Source organism: Alosa alosa, chromosome 17 (genome assembly GCF_017589495.1).
Source record: "Alosa alosa isolate M-15738 ecotype Scorff River chromosome 17, AALO_Geno_1.1, whole genome shotgun sequence".
Lineage (NCBI taxonomy): Eukaryota > Metazoa > Chordata > Actinopteri > Clupeiformes > Clupeidae > Alosa > Alosa alosa.
This window is the reverse complement of record NC_063205.1, coordinates 21,042,136-21,052,135: the sequence shown is the minus strand read 5'-3', so window position 1 is coordinate 21,052,135 and position 10,000 is coordinate 21,042,136. Positions and strand designations below refer to the sequence as shown.

General features: G+C 43.9%; 1 protein-coding gene across 1 annotated transcript in view; it reads left to right on the top strand.

Moving 5' to 3' along the window:
- The window catches only part of flncb (filamin C, gamma b (actin binding protein 280)), a 113,232-nt gene that overhangs the window by 45,111 nt on the left and 58,121 nt on the right, over positions 1-10,000 (top strand). Inside the window, 1 exon segment of the mRNA XM_048267404.1 lies at positions 1,195-1,292. Within this exon segment, the coding sequence (XP_048123361.1) occupies positions 1,195-1,292 (98 nt within the window).

The window sequence follows — 10,000 nt, the reverse complement described above, 5'->3', positions numbered from 1 at the left end:
AAAACAGAACGGCAGAAGTGAGGCCTGGCTGGGTGGCTGTCCAGCGGAGCATCACTTTCTAATGAGCAGACACAGCACTCAAAAAATCCTCCATAGAAATGCATGGGGTTAGTTTGTAACAGCAATATGGCCGTTGTCTACACATATCCCACCCCTTCCTCGGCAAAACGTCGACATGTGAATACATTGAGCCAATCATGTGGTGTGATGTGAATACATTGAGCCAATCATATGGTGTGTTGTGAAGACATTGTGCCAATCATGTGTTGTGATCTCGCCGCTGGAGCATAATTGGTGTCGTGAAGCCTTGTGCACGCGCATTTCTGCTGAATAGGATGCCCTATGAGTGCCCAACAAGCGTTACAATATGGCCGCCGAGTGGAGGGACTTGCCTAAAAGGACTTTGTCTCAGATCAGCAGGTTTGGCTCGGATTGGCTGTTGGAATATCTGTGGCTGAGCATCATGGGAAAAGGGAATTCTTCCCCATCATCGTCTCTCTTTAGACCGCCAAGCCTCAGACGTCAGTGGCGTCACTGCTGTGATTGAAGTGACGCCAAGACAATGACTCGAACGCACAAACAACTTTGAGACAACAGATAAACAAACACCCTGTTTACCAAAACAGATGCTGTCTGGGTGCTGCCGTGTTTTGAGTCTGTTGCTGGATTGAGAGACTGTTTGTGTTTCAGTGGTTTAGAGTTTAGAGCTTCGATTCTGTGGCTTTTTGATCTAATGATATAGTGCACATTAAAATGTTAGTAAAATAAACTTGAACCACTGAAGATGTGTGGTTTCATAAGAACTCTGTTGTCCAATATTATTGTGAATGAAGTGATGTAAATACCGTACAATAACATACTCTCTTCTTTTTGATCTTCTTTTCTTCCTCTCTCTCTCCTTTCCTTCCTTTCTTTTCTGCTCTCTCTGTCCATCTATCTCTCCCTTTCTCCCTTTCTCCCTTTCTCCCTCTCTCCCTTCTCTCTGTCCTTCCATCTCTCTCTCTCTCCCTTCTCTCTGTCCCTCCATCTCTCCCTTTTTCTCTCCCTCTTTTCCTTCTCTATGTCCCTCCATCTCTACCTTTCTCCCTCCTGTCCCTCCATCTCTCCCTTTTATCTCTCTCTCTCCCTCTTTTCCTTCTCTATGTCCCTCCATCTCTCCCTTTCTCTCTCTCCCTCCCTGTGTTCATTCTTTAGGTCTATGTCCTGATTGGGAGCTGTGGGATCCCAACCAGCCGGTGGAGAATGCCAGAGAGGCCATGCAGCAGGCCGACGATTGGCTGGGAGTGCCACAGGTAAGATCACACACACACACACACACACACACACACACACACACAGAGACACACACACACACACACACACACACACACACACACACACACACACACACACAAACACACACACACACACACATACCAAAACACACACACACACACTTGCAGTGATATACCTTTGCAGGGATATATAACACATGTTTGTCTACATGTCACACCACACCACTCTCCTCTGCTTGAAATCCTGCAAGTGAAGAGTTTTTCTGTTTGAGACCAGACTGAACCAGATCCCTGATACCTCCTCTCCTGTGTAGCGTAGGGTGGAGAGGTGCTCTCTGTTACCACGCCGACGTGTAGCGTAGGGTGGAGAGGTGCTCTCTGTTGCCACGCCGACGTGTAGCGTAGGGTGGAGAGGTGCTCTCTGTTGCCACGCCGACGTGTAACATAGGGTGGAGAGGTGCTCTCTGTTGCCACGCCGATGTGTAGCGTAGGGTGGAGAGGTGCTCTCTGTTGCCACGCCGACGTATAGCGTCTCTGTTGAGACCAGACTGAACCAGATCCCTGATATCTTCTCTCCCATGTAGCGTAGGGTGGGGACTGCCAGGCCTGCTGTGCACGGTGTGTATACGTGTGTGTGTGTGAGAGAGCTGCTGTTGCCAGGCCGAGGTGTTTTGTGGTCAGTGTTTGCGCTCTCTCTCTCTCTCTCTCTCTCTCTCTCTCTTTCTCTCTCTCTCTGGTGTCCAGGGAGTGTTTAAATCACTGCAGATGAAACTTAAAACTTAAAAAGTGATTAGATGAGCCTGCTGTGCACGTTGTGTGTGTGTGTGCGTGTGTGGGTGTGTGTGTGTGGGTGTGTGTGTGGGTGTGTGTGTGTTGGTCCTGATGTTACACAGATCAGGCCAACGTGTGTTAACTGTAATCCCCACACCCAGCCAGGCTCCGGGAGTGTTTCAGCCAGACATGGGAACAATCACATTCACAAAGACTTAAAAAACATTAGGCAGTTTTGGGAAATCATTAGTTTTATTATGAGTGTGTGAGTATGTTTGTGTCTGTCTCTGTGGGTTCATGTCAATTTGCTGTTGTACATTTTAATTCAAGTCTGTAGTTACTCAATTGATGTAATTAATCAAAATATTGTGTAAGTGTGTGTGTGTGTGTGTGTGTGCGTGCGTGTGTGTGTGTGTGTGTGTGTGTGTGTGTGTGTGTGTGTGTGTATGTGTGCATTAATAGAAATTGCCAAAAAACGGTTCACGTAATGGGATCCCTGCCATTGTCTAAGACAGCAATGTTTTTCAGATGTAAACCCCAGAACCGTTCCCACGGAACCGTCTCAGCGGAACCATAAGCTCTTGTAGATCTGGAGTGATATCAGAAGAGTTATATCTCCTATACTCAATATAAATATTTCCCCCATGCAAATGTTTGTGCTATGTATGAAATATTAATGTTGCACCATGATTTTGATGTACAGATGTTTGTCTGTGTGTGTGTCTGTGTCTGTGTGTGTGTGTGTGTGTGTCAATAGTAGGATTCTGGCATCAGAAAGAACTAGAAAATGTAATTTCGAGGAAATTACCAGTGCATGAAAATATAAAGATACTGTACATGTATATTAACATAAAATGCCAAACAAACTTTTATTTGGAAACAGTTGGCAGGAGTCATAGTTGATAACAACTGACAGTTGAAATGGCTGAACAGTTAAATAGTTGAGTAGTTTAAATTGTTAAATTATTTAATAGTGAATTATTGTACTGAGGATATTTATTTTGAAACAGTTGTGGGCAGAGGAAATAGTGTCTTAAGTGTCTTAAGAGAGCCAGATTGTATGCTTAAAGCCTGAGACAGAGTATATAGTTTAAAAGTTGAATGTAGATAGTGTAATGGATGTTGATAGACAGAAAGTTGAATGGATGTTGATAGGCAGATTGTTTAATGGATGTTGATGGATAGTTTAATGGGTGGATGAGTGAATGGTTTGAAGAGGATGAATGGATAGAAAGTTGGATGGAATGTGCCTTATATCCTTGTAGAATGGAGAGACACAGAGAGAGAGTTGGCCCTAGTTAAGCAGAAAGCAGTTGATACAGGTGCAATCAGTTTAACTGGCCCTTTGAGTCCTTTGGGTCCTAGTTGAGCAGCTGGAAGTTGATACAGGTGCAAATCAAGTTAATTAGTCCATTGTGATGTCATAGTGCTAATGCAAAGTCTATGGGGAAAAATAAGCTTGTTTTTTGTTAATATCTCAAAAAGTATGAAGTTTACAAAAGTGAAAAATACATTCCTCAAGTGTCCTTTTCAAGACCTACATTACAAAGTTTGAATGAAGTTTCAACGGGTTGAAGCTGAATTAGACGAGAAATTTGGTGGGAAGAAGAAGAAGAAGAAGAAGAAGAAGAAGAAGAAGAAGAAGAAGATTTCGGATAACAGAACAGTGCTTTTTTTTATAAAGCATATTTTTGGCCTTTTATGCCTTTAATGATAGTGAAAGTTGAGAGGACAGGGAAGCCTAATGGGAGAGAGAGCAGGGTGGGATCCGAAAGGACCACGAGGGCGAATCGAATCAGGGTCAGCCGGGCGTGACGCAGGTGCCCCAGCCAGTTGCGCCACAGTTAGCCGGAACAGTTCATTTTCATGCACTGTAATGAGGTCATGGTACTCATCCCCCTTTATATGTGTTTGTGTGTGTGTGTGTGTGTGTGTATCTGTCTCTAGCTCGGTGTGTTTTGTGTGTGTGTGTTTGTGTGTGTGTGTGTGTGTGTGTGTGTGTGTGTGTGTGTGTGTGTGTGTGCGTGTGTGTGCGTGGTGTGCATTAATAGAAATTGCCAAAAACGGTTCATTAATGGGATCCCTGCCATTGTCTAAAGACAGCAATGTTTTCAGATGTAAACCCCAGAACCCACCGTTCCCCATCGAACCGCTCCAGCCGAACCATAAAGCTCTTGTAGATCTGGAGTGATATCAGAAGGTTATATCTCTATACTCAATATAAATATTTCCCCATGCAAATGTTTGTGCTATGTATGAAATATTAATGTTGCACCATGATTTTGATGTACAGATGTTTGTCTGTGTGTGTGTCTGTGTCTGTGTGTGTGTGTGTGTGTGTCAATAGTAGGATTCTGGCATCAGAAAGAACTAGAAAATGTAATTTCAGGAAATTACCAGTGCATGAAAATATAAAGATACTGTACATGTATATTAACATAAAATGCCAAACAAACTTTTATTTGGAAACAGTTGGCAGGAGTCATAGTTGATAACAACTGACAGTTGAAATGGCTGAACAGTTAAATAGTTGAGTAGTTTAAATTGTTAAATTATTTAATAGTGAATTATTGTACTGAGGATATTTATTTTGAAACAGTTGTGGCAGAGGGAAATAGTGTCTTAAGTGTCTTAAGAGAGCCAGATTGTATGCTTAAAGCCTGAGACAGAGTATATAGTTTAAAAGTTGAATGTAGATAGTGTAATGGATGTTGATAGACAGAAAGTTGAATGGATGTTGATAGGCAGATTGTTTAATGGATGTTGATGGATAGTTTAATGGGTGGATGAGTGAATGGTTTGAAGAGGATGAATGGATAGAAAGTTGGATGGAATGTGCCTTATATCCTTGTAGAATGGAGAGACACAGAGAGAGTTGGCCTAGTTAAGCAGAAAGCAGTTGATACAGGTGCAATCAGTTTAACTGGCCCTTTGAGTCCTTTGGGTCCTAGTTGAGCAGCTGGAAGTTGATACAGGTGCAAATCAAGTTAATTAGTCCATTGTGATGTCATAGTGCTAATGCAAAGTCTATGGGGAAAAAATAAGCTTGTTTTTGTTAATATCTCAAAAAGTATGAAGTTTACAAAAGTGAAAAATACATTCCTCAAGTGTCCTTTTCAAGACCTACATTACAAAGTTTGAATGAAGTTTCAACGGTTGAAGCTGAATTAGACGCAGAAATTTGGTGGGAAGAAGAAGAAGAAGAAGAAGAAGAAGAAGAAGAAGAAGAAGAAGATTTCGGATAACAGAACAGTGCTTTTTTTTTATAAAGTATATTTTTTTGGCCTTTTTATGCCTTTAATGATAGTGAAAGTTGAGAGTGACAGGAAGCGAATGGGAGAGAGAGCAGGGGTGGGATCCGGAAAGGACCACGGTGGCGGGGAATCAATCAGGGTTTGGGGCGACGGTGCAGGTGCCCCAGCCAGTTGCGCCACAGCTGGGGCCGGAACAGTTCATTTTCATGCACTGTAATGAGGTCATGGTACTCATCCCCCTTTATATGTGTTTGTGTGTGTGTGTGTGTGTGTGTGTATCTGTCTGTGTGTGTTTGTGTGTGTGTGTGTGTGTATGTGTGTGTGTGTGTGTGTGTGTGTGTGTGCGTGTGTGTGCGTGCCTGCCTCTCTATATGTGTATTTTACTTGGGAGTCTTTGGTGTTAGGATGTGGGTTTTGTGTGTGTGTGTGTGCCCGGAGTGGGTAATCGGGAGAATCGGGAGAATTCCCGGTGGGCCGCTTCACTTTTGGGCCGGTCGAGGGAAAAAATATTGACATTTGCCAAGTTAGTCTATCTTCGCTTAAAGTAGGCTACAGACATTCCACATTGACATTCTATGCCTAACACCGCAGCCTCTGCATGGGTTGTAGCCTACCATGTGAGGGAGTTCTACCCTCCCAAGAAGAGTTTGTTGGGTCCATATAGCCCATCTTTTCCAAAATGTTTTCTCAGGTACCATAGCCTGGCCAGCCCTACTGTAGCGAATAGCGATGAGCGTCAGGGAGGATGGATGGTAGAAAGAGGCCAGGAGGGACCGAAAAGGCCAGGTAAAAAAAGACGCAGAAAATTCTGCCAAATGTGCCAAGCTTCCAGATTTTTTTTTGAAGAGGACAGACATAGGCTAAGTGGCAACTGATAAAGAGAGATAGCCTATGCAATGATTATTAGCGACATAGCCTAATTATTGGTCGTTGTAGCGTTGTCAACCTATTCTCAAGCAACATATTACATGAATTAAAATATTAGCCTTTTTGTATCATCCAATATGGCAATTCATAGACTTCGCAAATATTATGCAAATATTGCTAACAAAACTCAAGCTTGACCTGTGTATGCAGTACAAAAAAAAGTAGCCCGAGGAGCAGATCAGCCAGTCCCCTGCTGAAAATAATGAGCCCGAAATTAGCTATGACTACAGGGTCAAGTAGAGGATAATAGAGTAAACCATATGAATTAAAGTTATTTAATGTAAGAAAGAACAGTTTGACAGTAGGTTATGATCAACCTATAATTGTTTGCTCAGAAATGGGTGTAGTAAAGAAGTAAATCGGCAAACAACAACATGATAGCCATGCAGAAAAACTTAGCTAAACAATAGTTCAATATTTGTGGAAGAATGATAGGCCTACATTGCACATGCTTTATTTCTTCTGTTTTTGTTAACTTGTCAACCTATCCTTGTGGAATAGTGGAATATTTTTTGTTAACTTCTCAGTTTAAGTGCATTATAACCTTTACACATTTGTTGAATCATATTACAAATAAAAACTACAGGATAGTAAGAGCTGAACTGTTGCTTTATTCATATTTCAATTCAATTTCCACCACCATGAAAAAAGTGGGCCAGTCTTGGGCCTGAAACTCCCGGACTGAAAAGTGGCCCCACCCGGCCCTGCCCTGTGTGTGTGTGTGTGTGTGTGTGTGTGTGTGTGTGTGTGTGTGTGTGTGTGTGTGTGTGTGTGTGTGTGCGTGTGTGTGTGCCTCTGTGAGTGTGTGCATTTTAATTGGGAGTCTTTGGTGATAGGGTGTGTGTGTGTGTGTGTGTGTGTGTGTGTGTGTGTGTGCGTGGGGGGGGTCTGGCCCCTTTGGTTGCACTAAATACTGAACACTGCTATTTCAGGCTGACCCCTAGCCCCTCGGCTCAGTGGTAAAGGTAAATATAGAGGGAAGATATCGACCCCAGTGTGAGAACGAGGGAGAGGGACAGGGAGAGGGAGAGGTGGAGAGAGAGACAGGGAGAGGGAGAGGTGGAAGAAAAGAAAAGAAGAGAGAAATCCCCTTATTTCAATCCAGTAGACACAAGAGAGGAGGAGAGGAGAAGAGAGGAGAGGAGAGGAGGAGAGAGGAGAGGAGAAGAGAGGAGTGAGGAGGAGAGGAAAGGAAAGGAGGAGAGGAGATGTGTTTGCCCAGTCCGATGATTGAAACACTGGGTTTAATATCAATGGACAGTTGAGATAAACAACGGCCAAACTCACTTCAGCACTTCAAACTATGTCTGAAAGAAGAAGAGGTAGAAAGAGAGAACAGTGTGAAAGAGAGGAGAGGAGGATGAAAGAGGGGAGAGGAGGATGAAAGACAGGAGAGGAGTAGAGCGAAAAGCAGGAGAGGGATAAAATGAAAGGAAGTAAAGGATTAATATAAGAACGGAGGAGAGGAGAGTGGAATGGAAGGAAAAGCAGAGAAGGGAGGAGTACATATGAGAGGGAGGGAGAGGGGGATGAAACAAGCATGGGTAGAGAAGAAGAAAAAGAGAGAGAGAGAAAGAAAGAAAGAGAAAGAATGTTCCCCCTGACTCATGGTCTTCAACAACAGGTCATATTTATAAAACACAGAGAGAAAGGTTGAGGAAGATAGGAAGAAGAGGTGATGAGAGGGGAATAGGAGAAGAGAGAGAGAAGAGAAGAGAAGAGAAAGATAGAGAGAGAGAAGAAAGAGAGGGGGTATGGAGAGAAAGACGAGAATAGACCGATGAAGAGGACGGAAGAGGAAGCAGAGCAGACAAACAAAATGATACAGGAGAGAGAGAGAGAATAGACAGATGAAGTGTAGGGAAGAGGAGAGGAGAAGAATAGAATGAATGAACAGCAGAGGAAACGAATGAAGCGTTTAAACGTTAAAAACGTTGAGAGAGCGGAATGGGAGGTCACCCAGTGAGCATGACTCAGTCAGGGAACTATGCTGGCTCGGGCTCAGAGCCCAGAGCTGGGTCTGGCCTGCAGTGGACCTCACTGGGCTGGCTGGACAACACACACACACACACACACACACACACACACACACACACACACACATACACACACACCTCACTAGGCTGGCTGGACAACACACACACACACACACACACACACACACACACACACACACACACCTCTGGGCTGGCTGGTCAACACACACACACACACACACACACACACACACACACACACACACACACACACACACACACACACACACACACACACACACACACACACACACACACACTTCACACACACACACCTCACTGGGCTGGCTGGACAACACTAGGCCCACACCATCAGTTGCCTGCCAAGGTGAGGCTCGTAATGGATCCGCTGTCACTGCAGAGATTTATGGGACTTCACAGATTTCAAACAGGATGCTTTTAATATAGGGCGGGGTGGCATGTGAAAGCCTGCTGTGTGTGTGTGTGTGTGTGGGTCTGGGTGTGCCTCCCACCCCATTCTCTGTGAAAGTGTGTGTGTGTGTGTGTGAAGCTGTATGTGTGAAAGTGAATGTGTGAATATGTGAGTGCTTTATGGGGAACTGAATGAGAGGCTTAGGAGCACTTGCACATGTGACCTGCATTGCGCTGCACCGCGCGGCTCAGCCCTGCACTCGCCGGGACTCAAACCCACAAACAGCAGCACCTCGGATCAGGAGTCGCGCGCTAGCAATCGCAACACTTACACACAACTCTACTTATACTATACACTCTCCACTTATACTAGACCTGTGAAACACACACACACACACACACACACACACACACACACACACATACACACATACACACACACTCTCCATTCATGCTCCACTGACACTCACTCTCCACTTATACTATACCTGTGAAACACTCCACACCACTGAAACACACACACACTCACACACAAATACTCCATACCTCTGCAACACTTGTTCACATAGATTATACACTATGGGCTCTATCTTGCACTCTAGCGCAATTGACTTTGCGCAAATCGCTTTGTGGGCGGATCTTGGGCGCTGTTTCTATTTTACCGGCGGGATAATGACTATTGCGTGATTCGTGGAAATGTGTTCGCTAGATTTATACCGATTTTTTCACATCGGACACCACACCGATTTCCCTCGTGTAGCAATATTTGTCCTTGTAATTATGTATGGTTTGTAGAAATGGGAACTGCGCCGCTTAGATGAGAGGAGCAAAGTGCATTGCGCAACACAGGCTTCAAGCAAAGCGCTCCTGCAGGTGTAAGCTACGGCTGTACCTTACCAACAGGCAACTCAACAACGAGAAACAGTTTCCAAGTTGACCTAACTTTCCAACTCTGCACAGTATCCCATTAACTGCATGACAGTAGGCTATTTACAATATGTTAGTAAAGTAGAGTTTGTAAACACGTTATCATCAACTTAATGATCGCACAACTTTTGTTTGAGCAGGAGAGAGAATAACAATGAATGGACGCAGCAACTACAGAAATTGTAGCCAAGGCTACTTGCTGCTTTCTTTTACTGTCTATGGTTGCTGGTTAACAGCACATAATAAGCTTATTTAAGCGAATTCACAAACTCAAGACTTCAATGCCATCATGGATATAAAACGTTTTTTGAAAACAACGAAAGGATGGAGGGAACATAGCAAAGCTTGGAGTTATTTCAGATGGGCTACAACAAGGTAGGCAAAATTGTGGTGCTTTGTCAAAACCTTTAGCTGGAATAATGCTTATAGGCTGATAAAG